The sequence below is a fragment of the Scyliorhinus canicula genome, chromosome 1 (genome assembly GCF_902713615.1).
Source record: "Scyliorhinus canicula chromosome 1, sScyCan1.1, whole genome shotgun sequence".
NCBI classification, from domain to species: Eukaryota; Metazoa; Chordata; class Chondrichthyes; order Carcharhiniformes; family Scyliorhinidae; genus Scyliorhinus; species Scyliorhinus canicula.
In genome coordinates this window covers 179,156,414-179,180,544 of record NC_052146.1, presented here as the reverse complement: position 1 = coordinate 179,180,544, position 24,131 = coordinate 179,156,414, and the positions used below count along the sequence as shown (strand labels likewise).

At 50.0% G+C, this 24,131-nt stretch overlaps 1 protein-coding gene across 4 annotated transcripts in view; it reads left to right on the top strand.

The window, feature by feature from the left end:
- Positions 1–24,131, top strand: part of prkn (parkin RBR E3 ubiquitin protein ligase) — a 1,360,483-nt gene that overhangs the window by 861,506 nt on the left and 474,846 nt on the right. For all 4 annotated transcript variants that reach the window (XM_038803523.1, XM_038803514.1, XM_038803532.1 and 1 more), the window contains one exon: positions 16,681–16,817. In XM_038803523.1, coding sequence (XP_038659451.1) covers positions 16,681–16,817 — 137 coding nt within the window. The remainder of the gene's footprint in view (positions 1–16,680; positions 16,818–24,131) is intronic.

Here is a 24,131-nt window from a genome sequence, read left to right as displayed (position 1 = left end):
TCAAGAAATGAGAAGGAAAAGCATCGGATGCATCAAACTCACTGAGAACCATTGAGTTGAAAGATGAAACGGCTGAAATTAAAATTGAGAGTTTAAAGCCTGAAGACCTTCTGAATTTGTGAAGGCAGTGACTTAGTGGGGGAGAAGGGGCAACATTGAAATATTATATTGTCAGGATATTTGGGTAAGGACTTGGGAAGTGTAATATAAAGCTGTTCGGGTTAATAAGGGTTAAGATGGGGTTGGGGAAACAGTACCGTCCATATTATGATATAGAGAATCACATGAGGGTAGGTTGTATATAGAGATCGTCTGCAGGAAGTTGGCATTAACATAAAACATAGATAGGGCTGTACCTTGGGGCAGCAAAGTAGCACAAGTGGATTGCACTGTGGCTTCACAGCACCAGGGTTCCAGGTTCGATTCCCCGCTGGGTCACTGTCTGTGCGGAGTCTGCACGTTCTCCACGTGTCTCCGTGGGCTTCCTCCGGGTGCTCTGGTTTCCTCTCACAGTCCAAAGACATGCAGGTTAGGTGGATTGGCCATGATAAACTGCCCTTAGTGACCACAAAGGATAGGAGGGGCAATTGGGTTATGGGGATAGGGTGGAAGTGAGGGCTTAAGTGGGTCGGTGCAGACTCGATGGGCCGAATGGCCTCCTTCTGCATTGTATGTTCTATGTGTATGTAGTTGTGTGTTTACAATAAAAGGGGCGGGTTTCTCCGTCCCACCGGCTGGTCAATGGGGTTTCCCATTGTGGGGCAGCCCCACGCCATCAGGAAATCCCCAGGCTGCCGGTTAAATGGAGAATCTTGACAGCGGAGAATTCAGCCCATGGTTTATGTTCAACCACACAAGCCTTCAGACCTCTTAGTGAGTTACCAAACAGCTGTACAGCAGCCTTGGAGGGATGGGTCTCCAGGACGGCCAGGTTCGCGATCGGGGTCCACCGATAGGCGGGCACGCACGATCTGGGGGGGCCTATATTGTGGGGGCCGGCCTGCTGTGTGGGTCCGCCATGTTGAGTGGGGCCCCGCTACTTCTGGCCGCCGAACGCACGTGCGGACGCGTGGCCGGAAGTGCAGTCCCCCATATCGGCAGCCGGTGCTGCGTGGACTACTCCGGGGCCCTGCTAGCCCTCTTCAAAACGGAGAATCACTCTGGACTTTCTAGAAAAAGTCCAGAGTGATTCGCGCCCGTTTTCTCGCGGGCGTGAGGACATAGCCCCATTAACAGAGAATTCCGGCCAAGAAATTTCAGAGGACCTAGCTAGCTGAAGGCACAGCCACCAATTCTGGGGCATAGGATACTGGAGATGCCCAAGAGGCCACAATTGGAGGAACAATGATGGAGTTGGATATCACGATTAGGCACTTCAAAAGCAAACCGCATCATTCATTTGAAATTGGCTTTTCAAAAATGACTCTTCTCTCAATGGCAGCCTTCCACTTGCAGCTAACAATTTACAATTAGTGTCTATTGTGAATGGATAGAATTCAGAATGGGTGAACATTCTGCACAAAGATCAGAAAATCCTGATTTTTATGTGAACATCTTATTTGCTTGAATTATACATGCCTTAGAAAAATTTTGCAATTATTTTTCAAGAGGTTTGTAGATCACTATGAAGACCAGATGGAAATTCACATGATGGGCTATAATTGGGGATGGGGCAAGATTGGAGAATATCAGGAGCTAGATTCTCCGCACCCCGATGCTGAAATCACGTTCGGTGATGGAGTGGAAAATCCAGTTTCCCGCATGAAATCAGGCCCGGCGCCGGTTCCGCGATTCTCCGCCCCCCCCCCCCCCGAAAAGCAGCGTGCTCGGGGAGTATGCCCAGCCGAGCATCCACCACCTAAGGCTATTGCCTGAGGCCCACCCGCTATTCTCCGTCCCCGACCATCTGAATTCCTGACGGCGTATTTCTAATGTGGTCCTGCCATTCGGAAAACTCGCGAGGCTGCTGCGGCCGCCGCAGTCGGGGATGGGCCGATCGGAGGGCTGGGGGGCCTCATGTGGGACTGGGTATTTTTGTGTGGGCAGTCCAGGTCAGACGAGCGGCCGATCTAGGGCACTATTTCTGCGGACCCGGTCCTCAGTCTGAGTCCGCCATGGAGCACAGTGCAGCCGCTGGAGGCCACCGCCATGCTCATGTGTGGCTTCTGACCCGGAAGTGCAGGAGGCCATATCGGCAGCTGGAGCTGCGAGCTCCACGACACCGACCTGCTAGACCCCTACATGGCTGTGAATCTGGGGCCTTGTGACGCCAGTGTTTCTGGCGTAAAAGACCACAGTTTTCACGATGGCGTGGGGACATAGTCCCGAAAATGGAGAATCCAGCCCCAGATGTTCTAGTCTTTGATTGCCCAGTTCTTGATATAGAAAATTGAAATGTATAAGATCCTGAATGGTCTTAAAAAGTGGATGTGGAACGGATGTTTCCTCTTGTGGTGGAGTCCTGAACTCGTGGTGCTATTTTAAAATTAGGAGTCGCTCTTCTGGACAGATATGAGGAGAGTTTTTTCTCAGAGGGTTATATGACTTTGCAGCTCTCTGCCTCAGAAGGTAGTGGAGGCGGGGTCATTGAATATTGTTAGGGTGAAGGTAAATAGATTCTTGTTAGGCAGGGGAATCAAAGGTTATCGGTCATGTAGAACTTAAAACACAAACAGGTCAGCCATGATCTTAATGAATGCGGAGCAAACTTGAGGAGCCGAACCGCCTACGTCTGTTCCTATTTTGTACGTTTGTCTGTTAGTATGAGAGCCTTCACGTCAGTCAGAAATATTGGCCGCGATTCTCCCGAGTCACGAAAACTCGGGAAGCTGGCGTCAAAAACGGGCGCGTTTGACGCTAGCCTCCATCCCCCCGACCGGGAACCGATTCAGCTCCCCAGTCGGGGCTAGCATCGCGCGGCCATGAACTCCGGCATCGCGGGCTTAACAATTTTCGTTAAGCCCGCTAGCCAGAGTTAGCGACGGCTGACGTGTCAGATGACGTCAGCCGCGCATGCGCGGATTGGACGACTCCAACCCGCGTATGCGCGGATGACGTCATCGCGCTTGTGCGTGAAACCCGCGCATGCGTGGGCCGTTATGCCCCGCAGAAGCTCCGCGGATGGATCCATCGGGGCGGCGGAGGGAGAAAGAGTGCACGGGGTAAGTACCCGCTGCCCGCGATTGGTGCCCACCGATCGCGGGCCCATGGCACCCTTGGCACGGCCGTGGTACTGCCGTGCCAATCGGTGCCATGGTTCCCCAGATCGGGACTTTACGGCCGTTTTTACGAACGGTCAGACCAGGTGTGTTTTACGTTCATAAAAACGGCCGTAAAGGCCTTGGAAATCGGCCCATCGGCCAGGGGTGAATAGCTGCTCGCCGTAAAAAAACGGCGGGCAGCAATTCATGTCGGGAGGCGGGCGTGGGGGGGGGGGGGGAGAATAGCGGGAGGGCGTCGGGCCAGCATGTCCTTAAAAATTTACGCCGCCCGCTATTCTCCGAATTTTCATGAGCGCGGAGAATTGCGCCCATTAACTCTACCTTTTCAATTCTCTCTGAAAGCGAATAATGAATAAATGGCCATTTGAAGCAGCAACCTCCTTTATTACAGAGAAGCAGGCCACATATGGAGAGCAAAATACTTTTGATCCAGACAAAGGAAAATACTCATTTAGAAATACCTACTCGCTCAAACTGGAATAGCCAGAAGGGAAGCAAAACTGGGTATTTACAAATGAAAGATTTATGATCGAATGCCGAGAAGTACTAATCTGAATGGTTGTTCATCCTGTTTCTTTGGACAAAGTTTGGTTTATGATAATGGAAGACCTGCAGCTCATAATCAGAATATTTTTTATTGTCACAAGTGGACTCACATTAACACTGCAATGAAGTTACTGTGAAAAGCCCCTAATCGCCACATTCCGGCGACTTCTTCTGTCTTCTTCCTTCCTATGTATTGCATAACAGTGCTTTATAATTATCTTAATCAGAGAAAGTGGGAGCACTGCAAATTGTTTGCACTAACCTTTACACCTCCAATCAAAACTCCCATTGAGCAAAACTCCATGTTGGGAAAGGAATTGTGTGCACATTGTCAGAGCCCGTCCCGTTGTTCCCTTATTTCCCATTTCTTTTACCTTATTGTTATCATTTTGATCCATGGATACTTAATGGACATATACCTTTAAGTCGAGCAGAGGAAGTGAGGAACTCAGAAGTGTTTTTGGAGATTTAACTTTTGAAAAGCAGAACTCAGACTTTCTGGCACCGGAGAGATCGGAGGGATTTGGCACGATTGGTTGGCTGGTGGTCAATGAATTGGCCAAAGGCTGTATTCTGCCGGGTGACAGACGGTGATTGGGTCCGACCCGTGTGAGATGGTTTTCAGAGAACCCAGGAAGGACAGTTGGATCCTGGATGCAGAGAGAAGAAGTTGTGAGCTGCGGTCCCTCTCCCTCTCTCTCTCTTTCTCCAGAAATGTTGCCTCCCTGCTGTTTTCCGCACCTGCCGAGATGTTTCTGGGACCTGGATGAATCTACAATGAGCACCATTACAGTCGGAAAGCAAAGCCCTCTAGCTGAAGGCCTAAACTGAAGAAAGGTGGACTGGAAGATGTCCATCTGAAACAGAGACTTTTCTCTTTTTTATTTTTCTTCACACCCTTTTTCCCCTCTGTGTTTGTTTGTTTTGTGTATGTGTGGCGGGTGAGGCAAGTTAAAGAGCGGGGCGGGGGTTAGGAATTAAATGATAGTTAACCAGTTGTATTTGCTTCCTATTTAATCAGTTATTGTTAATAATAAAAATTGTGTTTAAATATACAAACCTGGTGACTGTAATTACTGGGCATCCAAAGACTTTGGGTATTTACTAAGAATTAATTGTTAATTTCAATTGTGTTGGGACTTTGGGCCCAGTGGGGCCCAGGGTGTCATAACAATATTCTCAATCCGGCTTCAGTTACCTAGGCCCTAACCTCTGGAACTCCTTTCCTAAACCTCCTCCTTTAAGAAACTCCTTGGAAATTACCTCTTTGACCAAGTTTTTGATCTTGTGTCTTATTTTCTCCTTACATGGTGAAACGTTTCCTGATAGGGTTCCTGTGTATCCTGAGGGGCCTTTGTTGATGTGGAAGGTGCTATATTAATGCAAGTTGTTGTTTAATTTCCAAAGATTATTGTTGTTAACATAAACCTTTTTTATGTGTCTAACTTTTCTTACTGTTTTGGCCGGGTTTCAACTCACTGCACGCACATTTATCTTTGTGCACCAAACACACAACCAAACAGGGTTCTGCATAATATCCCTAGATTCATCCTGGCTGCTAGAATATTCCGTTTGCTTGTGCAGCGATGCTACTCAGCATTTTATAACACATCTTTAAAGCTATTCCAGTTTTGTGAGTGGTCCTTCCTGGCCAATTTCTATTCACCCAGGCAAGAAATTGCCTTATATTTCCTGCAAAACCTTGTAAACAAGGTCCTAAAAATCAAATGTTGGCCCTAAAAATCTTTGGTCTTGACCCCAGCAGAGTCTCAGTAAAATGGTCACACTCCTCATTGAAAGGTCTTTGGCAGGCACCACTCAGGCCCGCATAAGGGGGGGAAGGTACATTGGAACACAGGAACAGAAATAATTCCACTGTTCAATTTGATGCAGCACAGAAGACTAAGGGGGGACCTGATAAAGATGTACAAGATTATGAAAGGGCATGGGGAGGGTGGATAGGTAGCAGCTGTTGCCCTGAGTTGAAGGGTCAGTTACGAGGGGACACAAGTTCAAGGTGAGGGGCAGGAAGTTTAGAGGAGATTTGAGTAAAGCTTTTTTACCCAGAGGATGGTGATGGTCTGGGATGCACTGCTTGGGAAGGTGGTAGAGGCGGGTTGCCTCTCATACCTTTAAAAGGTACCTGGATGAACACTTGGCACATCATAACGTTCAAGGCTGTGGGCCAGGTGCTGGCAAATGGAATTAGGTAGGCAGGTCAAGTGTCTTTCATGCGTCAGACTCGATGGGCCAAAGGGCCTCTTCTTCACTGTGTTACTCTAGGATTCTGTTATTATTGTGATCCTGGCAAATGTCTATCATAATTCCATTTACCCACTTTGGTTCAGTAACCCTAAACACCTTTGCTTGCTGAACAAAATTTCATTTTGAAATTTTGAGTTGACCTAGCCTCGACATTGTTTTTGGTGAAAGGAGTTCCAGAATCCCAGCCCCCCATACTCTTCATCTGAAGGAGTATCTTCCACCATTACCCATGAATGGCTGAGCTTTAATTTTATGGTTTTCCCCTCTTCCCCTGCATTACCACACCAGAAAATATCATGGGCGGGATTCTCCACCGGAATCGGGACCACGATTGGGCGGAGAATTTGTGGCGGGCATGGGTTTCATGTCAAATTACGTGAAACCGGCGCCCGCTACAATTGGTTCTGCAGAGTGATCAGCCATATGGGTGCCCCCACCCTACTACTCCGTACCCCAACCTACAGCATATCACCCCCCTCCAACCAGTCACTACCCACTGGCGGGGCATCACGTGGCCCGCCCAAGGGTAACACCCACAGTAGTTACCCTACAGGGGGCGCCGCATGGGCCATACCACTGGGAATGGCAGCACCAGCCGACGGTACCCCTGGCAGCAGGGATGGGCACCACGGCCTAAGCCCCAAGATGCTGGGAACCGACGGGGTCAGGAGTGCGGGGATGGGGGGACATGCAGGGCAGAGTCTGCAGTGTCAACCGCGCCCACTCTGTAGCCTGGTGGATCTGGTTGGGCACTGGGGCTGCACCATGCTAACATGTCGGCATTTCACCCCCCTGCAGAGAATGGATATTGGAATACAAGCAGTGATGGTGGCCTTCCTCCTAGTCACCGCAGCCCTGGGGGATTCACTGCTGCTGCACAAGCTGGAGCTGTTTGAGGAGGAGGGAGCTATAGCAGCGGAGCCATGCAGCAGTGGAGCCTACCCCAGAGGAACAGACGGCAACCAGTGAGGATGGAGCGCTGGCCGCCCAGCAGGCCGAGGTGGAGGAGGAGGAGGAGAAGGAGAAGGTGCTGCAGAGGAGGTCCCACATGACCGGCAGAACCTGTCATTCGAGGACCAGCCAGACCGAGCATGCCGTGGAAACTCCGGCTGAGCAGGGGGACAGTGCAACAAATCTGCCAGATCATGGCGCACCTGGCACCATGGGGGAATCGAGGAGGACACCGACACCCTGTGGCTATCAGGGTGAGGGTCAACCTAAATGTTTATGCCATGGATCCTTCCAGGCGCCGAGTGGGGACTTGTCCGAGGTAACACAGAGCTCGGTGCAGAGATACATCCAAACCATCATGGACGTGCTATATGCCAAGTCGGCACACATCCATTTCAAAGTGAACTGAGCCCAACAGGATGCCCAGGTAGCGGGGTTCGCTGTCATCGCCGAGTTGCCCCGGGTCCAGGGGTGATCGACAGGATGCATGTCGCCCTACGAGCACCCACAGATGACAGTGCGCTCTGCAAAAACCGAAAGGGGTTCCACTCGATGAAGGTGACGGAGGGGTAAGAAGAATTTGTGCTCACAATCTTCTGGGGTGCCCAGGTCGGAAAGCAGTCCTGAAGTTTCCAGTTGCACTCCACTGACACTACTACACTGACCTGAACACCAGCATCCTTCTGAGGCATCCAAGTGTCAACCAACCCTCGGACAGCACTCCCACCATTAAAGTAACCCGATTCTGAAGGTGGGGAGGCTTGGGGTGTGAACAATTTCCAGCATAGGATATGGCATCTTCAACATCATGGGCTATGTTTAAGATAGGCCCCGGCATCATCAGCCATGTCCTCAGCAGGTTTTCCTTACCACAATAAACCAACCCATCATCCTGGGGTGGTCCACGAAGACACTGTGGATCTCTGAGTGCCCCAGGATGTAGGTGTCATGCACCCTCCCAGAGTTGCACATGATCTGGACATTCAGGGAGTGGAACCCCTTTTAGTATCGGGCACTCCCTGATGCCCAGGTGCTCACAGGGCGACATGCGTGCCATCGATTGTCCCCTGACCTGGGGCATCCCAGAAATGATGACGAAACCTGCAGCTCGAGCATCTTGGTGGGCCTAGTCCAGGTCAAAGGTGATATAGTCTGATAGTCGGGCATGCAGAGCATCCATCACCTCCCGGATGCACCCATGGGTGGATGACTGCAAAATGCCACACAGGTCCCCAGGCAAGCTCTGAAATGACCCAGTGGCATAGACGTTTAGTGCTGCAGCGACTTTCACGGCAATTGGTAGCAGGTGTCCTCCTCTTCTCCAGGGTGACATGTTCGCGAGGATGTGACACAGGTGCCGCACTGTCTTTCTGCTGAGAGACAGTCTTCAGCAGCATATGCTATCCATCAGCTGAGGCAAGAACCAACAATGCCTGTGCACCTTGGTCCGTTGCTGGCCTCTCCGTTTGGCCCCCTCCTCAGCCTCATGGGCGGCCAGGTCTTCAGGGAGTGCAACGTGCCTCTGCACATGAGGTGCCGCCGTCAGCCGCTGTTTGCCTTGCTGCTATCTATGGCATCGGCCCACCTCGGTTGCCACAAGCAAAGCTAGGGCAGCCTCCACAGGATCTAAACCAGTAAACATTCTTTTATCTGGAAGGAATTGTTGGCGGAGAGAGACTGACAATCAGTTAGGGCCCCCATCCCGGGACCCTCAAATCCCCCAAGCCACCCCCACCTTTACCATGACTGTCCTGCCTTCTCTCAGGATGCCATCCAGTGAGCTAGCCAAATCAGGAGCCCCCAGACCCCAGACCATTGCCAGGAACATTCAGGAGGTCACGCTCAGCTAGACACTTACCCTTTGGTCGCGAGAGGATCCTCAGTGGTGAAGCCCTGCTCTTTAGTGTTCGATTGTTGGCCTGTATGGTGCAGATGCTCCTCGAGTTCAGGCACACTATTCTGACATCAAAGGTTGCTGGACATGCAGTGTACTAATCATCGATGGCACCTATGCCTTTGAGACACTTGAGAGTTCGGGAACGTGAAGTGCTCTCAGAACTAACAAGGTTAATCCTGTCTTTGAGGTAGCCTTCAGCTGTGAAGCTAGAAGTTGCTCATGAGGGTGGGATTCTTCATCCTTGCACGTCCAGTGAACGTAAATTCCTGCCCAAGGTCAGCAGAACTTTATATGGTTCCCATCCGGTCCGTGGCGATCTTGCAGGGGCACGGCCGAAGAATCCAGCCCAAAGTGGGTGAAATTGACTTTCATTAGAGAAACTGCAACACGGCTCTTTCCTGGGAGAGATGGTAGGACAGACAGTCTGCGGCTGTGGTTGCCCCCGTTATAGGTCTCCACAACATTTAAAGATGGTCACAGATGCAAAGCCCCTCACCGTTGGCTCAGGGGTGACTCCCGACCAGGACCACCCGAGCCCCCCAAACAACTCCAATCCCCCTGAAAGGCCCCCCACCCCCACGAGCACTGGGGCAGCAGCTCTGGCGCCCTCGAGCTACATGCCGGTAAATGGAGAGACCACTCACCTCCACACTTCACCTTGGTAGCCATTGCACAGCTTCATGCTTTTGAAAAGGAATGCTAAACAACACCCGCTTGACTTCCCGCTGCTAAATTGTGTAACTCTCAAGAGGCTGCTGCAGTAGACTTCATCGGGAGCAGGTCCGGTTCGCTTCTGGTACAAATCTCGATTTTGCCCTCATCCGCTGTTCACCCTGTGAGCCTGGATCCACACCAGGTGCAACGCGGTCACTGAATTGCGCCCACCAAGTACAAGACATAATATTTCATTGCATTAATTTATTTTTTAAATTGTCACATTTAGTCAGTTTAGGCAAACTTTACTGTAAATACATTGGCCTGGATTTTCCTCAAGAAAACAGACTATTTGTGGGAAACCTGGGATGACCAGTAAAAGGGGGTGGAAAAGACTTCTGCTGAAACTCCATCACTAGAATTGGCCATCCCATTTCCCTTCCATGACCCCATTCTGAGCCTGATTCATTCATGAGAGTTGCACCCTTATTTTATATTATTTCTCCCATGTTCTTCCCGCCAAAATGAATCACTGCACATTTCTCTGCATTAAATGCCATCTGCCACTTGCCTGCCCATTCCACCGAATTGTCTGTGTTCTTTTGAAACCCTACCCTCTGCTCCTCACAGTTCACAATGCTGCCACGTTTTGTACCATCTGCAAATTTTGAATTTGTGTCCTGTGCACCAAGATCATTCATATACATTAGGGTTCAACTTTGACCCCTGAGGAACTTCCTCCAGCTCAAACAAATTCCATTAACCAGTCTTCAACAAACTCCAACAAGTTAGTTGAACACAATTTGCCCTTAAGAATTCCCTGCTGGCTTTCCTTAATTAACCTGCATTTGACAACTACTTTTGTCCCAATTTATTGTTTCTAGGAATTTCCCCACCACTCAAGTTAAACTAACTTGGTCAGTAGTTACTGGAGGAGAGGAAATTAGAGAGGTTTAAGAAAGGAATTCGAGAGTTTTGGGACTCAGTAGCTGGAGGTTCAGCCAGAGTTCCTGCACGATTGCAGGGCTAGATGGAAATACAGAGATAGGTTGAGATTATTGAGGAATTTGAACAAGAGGATGAGAATTTTCAAATGGTGGTAATACAGACAACACAATAGCAAGATATTTGTTCGGAACTTGCTACATCCACACAACTAATTAATAGGAAAACAAAGTGGGAAATCAATGAACCTGAGCGCTGGCCCTCCTGGCTCTAACTGGAGCTGTGAAGCCTTTATCCTTATTACCACTGGATATTTCCTGGACCACTCCACTGTCAGCAGAGCCATGGTGCTCCAAAGTTCTTGGCAGTTTATTAGGATGGGCACTGCTGGAATGCCGTCACTAGAGAGATGCAGAAATTACTTACACTAAGACCTTGGGCGGGATTCTCCAAGCCCACGCCAGGTTGGAGAATTGTCTGGGGTGTGAGAAATGCCCGCCACGCCGCTCTGATGTCGGGCCGCCGATTCTCCGGCGTGGTTCTAACCTGGTACCACCCGGCGGGAGCTCGGACCCGCTGCCGTTGTGGACGTCCTGCTGGGGGGGCATGGGGATCTGATTCTGGTGGGGGGGGCCTCCATGGGGTCCAGGCCCGCAATCGGGGGCATCTGATCTGGAGGGGGCCTACCTCCTTCCGCGCGGCCCGCTGTAAAGTCCCCGGCATGTTGCTCCGTGCCGGCGCGGAAATGGCCGTCGCCCGCATGCGTGAAACCACGCTGGCCGTCGTGCGTATGCGCGGACCCGCGCCGAGCGTGGCGCACATGTGCGGACCCGCGCTGCCCGTGCAGGGCCGACTTTAGGCGCTGGAGCTGCGCGCAGCTATCTGGCGTCGTGCTAGCCCCCTGAACAGCGGTGAATTGCTGGGCCAGGTGGCTCATTGACGCTGGTGTACACCACTCCGGTGTTTACGCGGCGTCATCACTTGGCCGGGATTTCGGAGAATCCTCGCCCCTATCCCTGTGAGATGCCACTTTGGAAGACTTGGATCTCCCACTGGTGGAAGAGCCCCCCATGAATTTTATATTTCTTATATCTACACAGCCCAATTAATTTTGATTTTGTACTTAACAATATCACCTTTATCACCATTCACCTGAGGAAGGAGCAGGGCTCCGAAAACTAGTGTTTGAAACAAGCACGTTGAATTTTAACCTGGTGTTGTAAGACTTCTTACTGTGCTCACCCCAGTCTAACGCCGGCATCTCCACATCATCACCTTTATCTGAGATTTAGAATAATAGAATCATAGAATTTACAGTGCAGAAGGAGGCCATTCGCCCATCGAGTCTGCACCGGCCCTTGGAAAGAGCACCTTACTTAAGGCCACACCTCCACACTATCACATAACCCAACCTAACCTTTTGGACACTGAGGGGCAATTTAGCACGGCTAGTCCACCTAATCTGCACATCTTTGGACTGTGGGAGTGTTGGAACCAACAATTCTATGGACACGTGCTTGTAGGATTAGAATGGCGGTTTTAATATACTTACAACAGAGCCAGCCTGTTAGCCGTTGAACTTTCAGTGAACTGGCCGGCTGACCCTGTGGCACTGATCTTTATACAGCACCTCCCGGGGGGAGGAGTCCTGGGCGGAGCCAAGGGAGAAGCCCAGTACAACTCTCACGCATTCCCAGAGCTACTCCCCCTGGTGGTCAGGTAGTGCAACTGCACTTACAATATAGACACATGTATATACAGATTATAATCCGGTGTGAATCACATTCACCACAGGGAGAAAACCGGAGTACCCAGAGGAAGCCCACGTTGACACGGGGAGAAAGTGCAAACTCCAACCAGACAGTAACTCATAGCCGGAATTGAACCCAGGACCCTGGAGCTGTGATGCAGCAGTGCTAACCATTGTGGCACCATGCCGCCCACACAAGTGATTACATACCTATTGAAATTCACCTGTGGCATTGTTCGAAGTGAATTGGGTACTGTGATGTTTTATAAGGGCAGATATACTTTCTGTAACATATGTATTACCAGATGCCAAAGTTCTGTAATCCTTTCGAGCAACAAAGTGTCGCTGCTATGAATTTCTCAGGCCAATTAGAGGCTGTTTGCAGGCCGATCTTTCAGTCAAGCTTTTTCTAATTGTGATTCACGGAGGTAAAACTTCCAACGTGAATATTTTAATACTTTTCTCACCCACCATCACAGTTAATGGATAAAAAGTACATGGTTGGAGAAATCCTGGAATTCCTCTGTTTAATCTTGCAGAACATTATCATTGCAGAGAAAAGAAAATATTCAGATGCTGCAAGCAGAAAAGGAAATCGAGCACTTCAAGGGTTTCCGCCCACATTTAGAGGCTTTTCTCTTAATGCGTGTTTAATTTGCAGATCTATTCACGAGAGGAACTGCTTATGCTAAACATCTGCCATGCGCCAAGAGAAGCCTTGGGCCACTTCTCTCCACATTAATATTGCTTGTCAGCCAGAGTCGCCACTTTTTAGATTGCCCAAAGTGCTTTACTCCCAAGTGGGTCCCTTAAATCAACAAGATCAGCCATCACAATGTTCAAACCTTCAGTTAACTCCATCGTTGCATTGCAGTTCTTTTTTTGTTTCTTTATTTTTAAAATGAATTTAGAGTACCCAATTATTTTTTCCAATTAAGGGGAACTTTAGCGTGGTCAATTCACCAACCTGCACATCTTTGGGTTGTGGGGGCGAAACCCACACAGACATGGGGAGAATGTGCAAACTCCACACGGACAGTGACCCAGGCCCGGGATCAAACCTGGGACTTCGGCGCTGTGAGGCTGCAGGGCTAACCCACTGAGCCACCGTGCTGCCCCCTGCATTGCAGTTATCAACATTGATGGGAATTAACCTGCAGGAACTTGCCGGTTTGTGAGTGAGTTTGTGTATGGGTTTGTGCATGGGTCGGTGAAGGGTGGGCAAATTTTAAAACCAGCAAAAACGCACTTTTGAAACAGACCCCTTCATTTTGTCAGCAATTGTGGTCAGTGCGCTTGGAAAGGCTGTCAGTGTGTTGCACACTCTGTACTGTTGTTCAGCGATTCTTCTTTTAGTCACAGCCCCCAGGGGTACTGCACCTATGTCCAGCTGAACAGATTTTGGAAACGTGTAATCTTGGCAGCGCATGCCAAGCTCATACCAGCGATGCGCAGGGGGGTTCCTCTCTGCGCCGGCCATGGCGGACCGTTACACCGGCCGGTGCAAAGGGAAAGAATGCCCGCACAGCACAGGCCTGCCCATGGATTGGTGGGTCCTGCTCGCGGGCCAGGCCACGGGGCCAGATCTCGCGCGCCCCCCGAGGACTCCGCAGGCCACCCACAGAGCCAGGTCCCGCCGGTACGGACCTGGTGTATTTTACACCGGCGGTATCCGCCGAAGACGGGCGGCCACTCGGCCCATCGCGGGCCGGACATTCGCCTGGGGAGCTGCTGCCAACGGCAGCCAGCAGCGGGGCAGGATTCACGCCGCCCCCGGCCATTCTGCAGCCCGACGGGGGGTCGGAGAATCTTACTTAAATCACTTATGAAATCAAGTCATGTAATCGAGGTCCCTAATATTTAAATGTGTCACCAGGTAGCTGGGGTTCCCTTCTCTGCATTCCTGATGCCCAGAGAAGCCAGAACTCCACCCATCTCCAGCGTCTCATCCTCTGCATTTGTGAGTTGGCAATTGCATGGCAGACCACCTCCTGACCACTCCACCTCATTACTATTTGTGCACATTCCACGTACATTCAGGGGAAGAACAGGCCCGTAAGTGAATATAACAGTATAATATTCAACAAGTGGATGGATGGAGAGCATTTGGTGAGGATGACCATGAGGCAGAAGCCGCAAATTGCATAATGTTGAGGTTGGGTGATAGTGGTGGACAGATAGATGAGGATGAGAGGAGGTGCATGGATGGGGAAGGATGGGCCAACAAAGGCTGATCCAGCCACTGACGCCCACAACCCCTAAACGATTAAAGGAAAATCCAATGGTTTTATTACAGCCTGCTTAATGCAGGAGCTATTTTGAATGCTCTTATTATTTTTGCTGCAGATTAGAAAAATTAGTATTAGTTAAAGAGCATTGTCATTCTCTGATTGCTGGACAGGCACGTGGAGTGATATGAAGACACGTGCTGGATTCTCCGTCCCCAGCCGCGTGTTTCTCGGCCGTGCGCTGTTTGCTGGTGGTGGGATTCTCTACTCCCACCGCTTGTCAATGGAATTTCCCATTGAAGCCAACCCGCGCCCCTGGGAAACCTGAGGGTGGGGGTGCGCTGCCGGCGGGAAAAGAGAATTCCAACGGCCGGAGATTTCCAGCCCAGATCTGGACCGCGTCATCTCAACTTGCCAAGTACAACAGCTCAGCACAACTGGATGAGGGAGGCATAAGTTCTCTAAAGTTTTCATTTGCGAGTCCTTTCCTACAACTGAAAGAATGAACTGAGTTTTCAGTTGCCAGTGGGGTCGGGAATCAATGTAGCCATGTATTAAAAATTGCGGTCCTGGGGCCATCTCTGGATCTCGGGATAGTGTGTAATTTTTAAATGGGGGTGAAGAGGAGTCAATGGGGAATCTGTTTGTTTCCAATTAATGGCACATGAAACTCCTTTAGGAGTTTGTTAATGGGCATGGGAGGGCAGGACTGTCATTGTCAATAAAGGTTTCAGTGAGCTTTAACACTCCGGTGCTTGTTAGTAGACAGCTGTTGGATTTGCAGTGGTGCTCAGTGAATATTTTATGTTTAAATTATTGGGTCCTCACCAAAACCTGTGCATGACCTGAGTTTGGACTGTTTGCACTCAGTCTTGTATCTTTATGTGGCTAGCAGTTGCCTGCTCTCTTCAGCAGGGCAGCAGCGCATTCCACCATGGCTGACTTTGGCGCTGGCACTAAGCAGGCAGCTTCCGCGTCCAGCAGATGCTTGACACCCCTAATCGGGCACCAAGTTCATTTCCTGCACGATTATGGCATTTAAGTATAGGCATCACATGAACAATGCAGTTGGGGCTGTGAGATTCAGACATCAGGGGCAGGATTCTCCATTGTCCGACACCGAAATCATATTCGGCCATCGGGCGGAGAATCCCTGTTTGCGACCGAATCAGGGTCGGCGCCGTTTTTCGGATGCTCCACCCCCTCCAAATCAGCATCATCTAGGAACGCGCCGCACAATTTTACAACGGCGTCAGCACATCACTTAAAGACCCTCCCCTGATTCTCCGCCCCCGATTGGCTGAGTTCACGACCGCGCGGGTCGCGTGTGGTCTGAGTTTTCAGAAACCCGGCGCGGTAGCTACGGACTGTGTCCAGTGCCGCCATGCCGCGGGAGCCGTGCTGCTGGCAGAGGGGGGGTTCGGCGAGGGCTAGGGAGACTGGTGGGGGGTGGGCCGGGGGGTGGCAAGGTGGGGTGCAGATAACACTATTTGGCCGGCCGGGTCCATGCATGTGATGCACGATCAATTGCACAAAGACGAGAGTTGGGTACAACTGAGGCTTTATTGCTCTAAGGTGTGTGGCCTCCCACATCAGCTGCCGAAATGGCTGCAGCATGGAGGACACGCACATTTGTACTCCACCTACTGGGCGGTGCCAGCAGGCAGGGACTACCAACGTACCTGTAGTACAGGTCCTACCATACATCACCTAATATAGGTGCAACAGTGGTTTACCACAGCGTGGTCCGCTGCAGGATGTCACCATGTACATGCGCAGCCATGGACCTGACAATTCTCCGGCCGTTTATGCCAGGAACGCCGGGAGTTTTATCCAGCATCGCTGCTAGCTCATCACAGGGTGGAGCATTGGTTCCGGGGCGGCACTGACCTTTTCATTGTAAAACTAGACACTTCCTGCGGATTTAGCCTTAAAATTGGAGAATCCAGCCCCGGGTTTCTGGCCCCACTTTGAAAATCTGGCCCTCCATGTCAGTTGACAGGATCAGGATTAGGTTAACTGCCTTTAGCCAATCATTGGTTTGACGACACTCAGCCTGGATTCATCCATGAAAAATAAGCATTGGATATGGCACTGGGTGACTACAAGTCCCTGAGAAATCACTGCAAGAATCAGGCCCTACAGGACAGGAAGGGGAGAAATTGGAAATTGAAAACAGAAGAACATCCTATGATTGTGTTTCTTTTCTTCTCCTGCTCTTAGTGATCCAGTGTTGGTATTTCCTTGTGTGGATCGGCATGTCATATGCTTGGATTGTTTCCATTTATATTGTGTGACACGGCTGAATGACCGGCAATTTATCCATAACCCAGAACTTGGATATTCCGTTCCCTGTGTAGGTGAGTGTCCAATTGGAATGTGGCATATTCCTGTTTGTCTTTTGATCTTTTGTCTTGTAGCATTGCTTTCACTGCAATTGGAACAATGAATGTTGTTTTAACATCAACTGTGAATTTTAAAAGCTTGCGTACTCTACACTTCAATCACAAAGTCCAGTTGAATAGTTTGAGTGACAGCATCAACTTCACCGCAAGAGAGAAGAGCTGCTCAGTATTGATGGGAAATTGCAATATGCTTGAGGCACTCTTGTCGGGCGGGCAGGGTTGAAATCAATCCATCTTGGGGAAATGTTGATTTTATGTTCTAGCCTTTCTCACCCCATTGCTGCCAAATACCCTGACCCACACCTTCCTTGCCTGCAGAATTCATTTCTTGAATAGTGCCTTTGCCAGCTTCCAGTCTTACATGAATTTCAGATAATTCGGGGCCGCACAGTCTAACACCAGTCTTCTCTCCCTGCTCTTGTAAGAATGTGGAACTCATGGAGTGACTGAGATGAATATCACAGATGCATTTGTGGGGAAACTAGACATACACAGGAAGGAGAAAGGAAAATAAGTTATGTTGAACGGGTGAAATGAAGTAAATGGATTGGAGGAGTCTTGTGTGGAATATAAAGACTGGCATTGACTGGTCAGACAAAATTACATGTTTCAGTGTTGTACATTCTTTGCATGCGAGCCACATTTGGATGTTTTATATGTGTGCTATAGTGTTAAGTTTTAACTTTTTATTTTATTCCACTTACTTTTTATAAGGGGAGAGAAAATTGTTAGTTCGGACAATTAATCGTCACAGTTTTGCTTGGTTTATTTCTAATTTCTTGTTTCATCATTAAATGCTTATTATGTCCTGGACAAAAATGTACTGGAGAAGTTACTGAGCCAAATGGTATTGGAGGTCGGTATTGACATCAATCGATGTGTTCATTAATTCCAGAGGTGCTGTTCTTTCATTTCATATTTAATAGACATCACGGGTTAAACCTTCCTCTGGCTTGAGAAAACGTTTGGTGTTTGCAAACTGCACACCCAACCCATGGGTGACTTCACGTGCCATTGTTTTTCTTTTCACACTGGGGCTGGACTCACAGTGCAGTTTGCAAAGCACACTGGAATGCATGAGGAATGTAAGTGCCGGGTGACTGGTTAGAAGGCCTGCCATTGTCCTCCAACACTGTATCCCAGCCCCCAACAATGCTAAATGCTCCATAAAACCTATTCCTCAGCTCCCTCACACCACCCACACCCCTGTACCAAACCATGCCCCCTCTGGTTTCCATGCCACCAAATGCCACACTTATGCCCCCATGTATTCTCCATAGCCACTCGTCCATTATGCATTATATACATTCCTCAGATTCCATGCAGTATCAATGGAAAATATTTTACGGAATAAAATAAGCCTCTCAGCTTCTAATAAAAACCTCTGTATCATTGAAACTGAGAAAAAAACTCATTCTGCCATGTAAACTAACCTGAAAATACTTGCAATCCTATTTGCTTGTGGTGATAAACCAGAAACCACGTCAGAGGGACGATCTATTATTACAACTTTTTGAAACTGTCAGTCATTCACAGATGAATGGAACATCTACTGTGCTGAAACCCATTAGCGCTCAGCCAAGTATCAATGATGACCAAAGCTCTCCAAATAATATACTATCTTCTGGGAAGAAAGAACAGCAGGTGACTATTTTAATTTCAAAGCAGAGGCCTGTCAAACAATATAAGGAAGCAAGTGGATAGATTTTTTTCAAGTATATACTTTTTCCAAAATGTCAAAACCAGTTTTTTGATCAACCAGGCCATTTAAATCGCAGTAGATATAGGCTGGAGTCTCCACTGTCTGCCGCCAGTAGCGGAATTCACAATGTGCAGAGAATCCAGTGGAGTCCAATAAACATTCAATGCTCCCCGCTGGTGGCGGAATCAAGTTTCGCGCCCCGCTCTAGCGGGAGGATGCAAATAGGTCAAATTGACCCATGGTAATGGGTTGGGCATAGGATTCTCCAAGCCTGCGTGAATCTCTGGGCTCTGCACTGATGTTCCCTGTCGGAGACTTCCGGCACCTGAGTTTCCATATATAATAATAATAGCTTATTGTCACAAGTAGGCTTCAATGAAGTTACTGTGAAAAGCCCCTAGTCGCCACATTCCGGCGCCTGTTCGGGGAGGATGGTACGGGAATTGAACCGTGCTGCTGGCCTGCCTTGGTCTGCTTTCAAAGCCAGCGATTTAGCCCTGTGCTAAACCAGCCCCTGCATATGAATCCATCCCTACGACCTCTCTCATTTCAGCATCTTGACACTCTTGGGGCAATGCTCCAACTTCCACTGGTAACGGATTAGGTTTGATTGTGATTTCCTTCTTCTGCGGAACTTTCTGCAAGACTGGTCTCCTGGCCATTGTGTCATCAACGTACTTTTTGATAACACAACCCTGTGTCTGAATCTGAAATGGTACCGGCCCTGTCTAGCGAACGATTGTGCCGGAGATTTACTGGGTGGCGTCTGCAAAGTTTCGGACAAAGACTGCGTCACCTGTACAAACAGTCGGGGTGGTGTTCACCGAACAGGGCAATGCCCTTGTTGCTGCTGCCTGTGGCGTACTTTCGTGCCAATCTCAGGGAAAGCAAGACTAAAGCGGATTCGAAGGCCACGGCCCATTAACAATTCAGCTGGTGCTACCCTGTCGTGGCGTGTGGAGTGGTGCTATAGCAGAACAACAATCTGGTCAGTCTTGTTTCCAGTGATCCTGAAGTCTGTTTTTCAGTCCTCATTTGAATGTCTGTACCACCTTTCTGCCCGCCCGTTGGGAGCCGGGTGGTCTGAGGCCGCATGGATGTGCCATATCCCGCTCGCATTCACAAGGCAGGTGCAACTTCTCAATGCCTTCGAGGTGGTTAACAACATTCTATGAACTTCCAACCACTTAGAGTGGGCATCTATGATGAGTAAGAGCATCGAGCGTTGAAATGGACTGCCAAAGTTGGCGTGTAAATGCACCCACGGTCAACCCGGCCAGTCCCATGAGTGGAGGAATGTGGCAGGCAGAAGCTTCTGTTGTTCCTGGCAAATGCCGCACTTCTGAGCCACCCGTTCTATATTCGCATCCAGGCCCGGCCACCACTCATACCTGCAAGCGAGCATTTTCATTTTGGACGATCCTGGATGTCCATTCTGTAGATCCCTCAACATTGCGTCATGGCCCTTACCCAGGACAACGCCACGCGCCCCCACAAAAGGATGCTATCTTCTATACTAAACTCGGGCATTTACGTCGCGAATGCCTATTACTGGCTTGGCAGCCTTTTGTGCTGGCCCCCATACAGGACTATGTGACGAATTTTCAAAAGGACTGTGTACACTCACAGATTTGGGATGTTGCAACAGGCAAAATATCCATAAAATTGAGTGTGGCCACTACCTTGTCAGTTCTGGGAGGGGAAATGAAATGAAATGAAAGGGCATGTCGGCAATGGAAGACAGCTTAACGCATCCGCGTTACCTGGACAATGCTCAAATGAGTATTTATATGCAGCCAGCAGGAGGGCCCAACGCTGTATCCTGGTGGAGGTGATGGCCAAAACCGCTTTGTCTTCTTTGAAAAGACCCAGCAGCGGCTTGTGGTCCATGACGATTGTGAACTATTGACCGTACACATACTGATGGAATTACTTCATGGCGAAGGAGACTGACAGACCTCTTTATCAACTTCCTCATAATTGCGCTCGGCCTCAGCCCATGCCCAGGAGGTGAAAACGATCGGCCATTCCCTGCCATCTTCCATGCAGTGTGATAAACCAGCACCAATACCTTACAGTGACGCATCACACGTGACTATTAGTTGTTTGACTGGATCATAATGTGTTAATAAGCCTGAGGAAGTCAATTGTTTTTTTACTCATGTGAATGCTTCTTCCTGTTGCTTTTTCCGCACCCATTCCTGGTACTTCTTTAAGGGAGGGTGTAGGGGGCTAAAATGGTCGTGAGGCTGGGAATAAGCTTTCCGTAATAGTTCACCAATCCCAAAAAAGACCGCAACTCCTTTGTATTTTCAGGTTTAGAAGCTTGCTGCATTGCCCATACTTTCTCCGTGACTAGGTTTAACCCCTCATGGTCCACTCGGTAGTCTAGGTATGCTACCTTGTTTGGAACACGCCTTTCTCTCCGCAGGCGGATGCCCATCTCTGAGAAACAACAGAGGACCTTGTCCAAATTATGTAAATGTTCTTGTTCAGCCACATGTGACTGACACGTCGTCCAGATACACTGCCACTTGTGGCAATCCTCTAAATTTGATTTCCATTACCCTCAGTAAAACGACACAGGCCAATGACACTCCAAAGAGTAGTCTAGTGAACTTGTGTAGGCCTCTATGGGTGTTTGTAGTGACATATTTACATGACGCAGGGTCCAATTCTAACGCAAGTAAACATGGCGCACATCGAGGTTTGTAAATGCGTGTCCACCGGCAAGCTTTGTGTATAGATCCTCGATGCGGGGCATCAGAGAATTATCTAGGCCCTTATCAACTTATAGTCTCCACACAATCTGACCGTCTTATCCGATTTTAGCACTGGGACCACCCGCGTCACCCAGTCGGCAAAATGCACGTGTTTTAACGATCCCAAGGCCTTCGAGCCGGCTTTGTTCGGCCTCAACTTTCGCTAACAAAGTGTAAGGAACTTGGTGAGCCCTAAAGTACCTTTGTTGTGCTTCCCTGTCTTCCTGAATTGTTGTCATGGCCTCTTTTATTTTCTCCAGTCCCTCAGAGTATTTCCCTCGCACTTCGTCTTGGCCCCCGGATCCCATTTGGATACTTTGCTGCCGGCCCAGATTTAGGCCCTTAATCTAATTGCGGCCTAGCAGGCTGGGGTCATGTCCCTTGATCAACGGGAGTCGTACCGACTGTTGCCCGGAGATGATCGGAACCATTGTGGTTCCCACAATAGCTAACAGCTTGCCGGTGTGCGTTGTTAACCTTGCCTCAGTGTCAGGCAGGTCTGGCAATCGCACCCCTGTCCTTATCCTGTCGAAGGTGTGTTTTCCAAAAACTGAAACTGCGGCTCCTGTGCCTCGCTCCATGTCTAAAGGATGACCATTAACCTGTACTGTTATTTTGATGGGGACTACTAGGGGTGCTGCAGTACAAGTCAGTTGCATACACTCCTCCTCTGGGTGGTCCAGGTGGAAAGTGCGAGCTCTGGGTTGGTGCCTGCCTCTACCGGGACGTTGTCTACCTCATATCTTGTGCACACTGTGGTTCCTGCGTCGACATGTCCCGCAACACCTGCACTTTCCCTCTATAAATTCCAGGGAGGTATCCTGCCAGGACATTTACATCCATAACTAACTGACCTGGCCCCTACGGTACTCAGGTTTCTGTCTGGGGGGGGGGGGGGGGGCGCCCACTGGGAGGATGCGGCCCTTGGATGCTCAGTTCCATCCCCTGGATCTCTTGCTCTCTTCGCTCGGCGCTTTCACAGGAAAAAAAAAATTTCCACGACCTGCTGAAAATCTAGGGATGGTCTGGCTTCCTTTGAGTAGCCATAATATTTATGCCGCAGACCAGTCGGTCACGCAGCATCTTGAAAAGTGTAGTTCCGTACTCATAATACTCGGCTAGTTATCGTACTCTCTCAGAAACTTGGTTGCAGACTCTCCTGGGGTCCTATTTACCATGTTAAAATAGCATCAATGGTGACCAAAATGGACAGTTTAGGGTTGAAGATTTGTGCCTTTAGGGCTACCAATTGTTCAAAGGTTTTAATGTCCAGAGCTGCAGGGTATGTAAGGCTCTTTATCACTCCATATTCTTTGAGCTCTGCAGACAGTCAGCACTATCACTGTCTATCAGCCATCACCTGTGATAGAGTCCGGAAAAAGGAAAGCATGCATTCTGCATACTGTGCCCAATCCTCTATGCTTGCGTCAAACACATGCAATCTTCCAGACAAAGGCATTCTTTTGTTAGAAATGTTTTTTCACCCCAGCCGTAGTCCAGCAGTGGAAAGGAGGTGGCTGTTCACCCAACGGTGCAGCAGCATTGATAGTAATCTTTCTGGTGGGGTCTCTCTTGTGGGGTCCTTCTGGTAGGGTCTCTCTTATGGGGGATTTCTGGTGAGGTCTCTGTTGTGGGGGCCTTCTGGTAGGGTCTCTCTTATGGGGGATTTCTGGTGGGGACTCTGTTGTGGGGGCCTTCTGGTGGGGGACTCTCTTATGCAGGAGTCGCAGGTGGGTGTCTCTACAATAGGGGTCTCGGGGGGGTGAGGGGATGGGGGTCGGGTCCCCATCATACTGTGCGGGGGGATTACTCAGAAAATCCCATGGTGGGGGGAGCGGAATTGAGTTGCGGGGGGTAGGGGGAGGAGGCCGAGCCGCTGGAACTTGCTATCCTACCGCCCACTCAAAATAGCGGCTCGATTGCAGGATTGGGGCGGGAGATTTGCATGGCAAGGGATTGTGATTCAACTCTGGGTTCCCACACCCAACGTGAGCGAAAATCAGAGGCGATTCATCTCCGGCGGAAGAACTTTGGGCGCGATTCTCCGCAAATGCGGAGAGTCGTGAAGGCTGCCGTGAAACCGGCCGTGTCTCACGGCAGCCTCCGCGCCCCCTCCCGGGACCCGATTCTGCTCCCCGGTCGGGGCTAGCAGCGGGGCCCCGTGAACTTCGGCATCGCAGGCTTAACGAATTTCGCTAAGCCCGCGCGCCAAAGTTAGCGATGGCTGACGCATATGATGACGTCAGCCGCGCATGCGCGGATGACGTCATCACGCATATGCATGAAACCCGCGAATGCACGGGCCGTTATGCCCCTCAGCCGCCCCGCGGACTGATCCAGCGGGGCGGCGGAGGAACAAAGAGTGCACGGGGTTCATACCCGCTGCCCGCGATCGGTGGGCACCGATCGCGGGCCCATGCCACCCTTGGCACGGCCGTAGTGCGGCCGTGCCAATCGGTGCCATGGTTCCCCAGAACAGCACTTTGCGGCCGTTTTCACGAACTGTGAGAACAGGTGTGTTGCAGTTCGTGAAAACGGCCGTAAAGGCCTGGGAAATCGGCCCATCGGCTAGTGGAGAATCGCTGCTCGCCGTAAAAAACGGCGAAGAGCGATTCGTGTCGGGGGCGGGCGTTGGGGGGGGGGGGGGGAGAATAGCGGGAGGTCGGGAAAAATGTCGGGAAGGCCCTCCCGCTATTCTCCACCCCATCATGGGGGGCGGAGAATCACGCCCACTCCAAACTGAGAATTCAGCCCATGGTGACAACACACCAACAGGACATTTTGTCAGAGTTTTCACTGTATTTT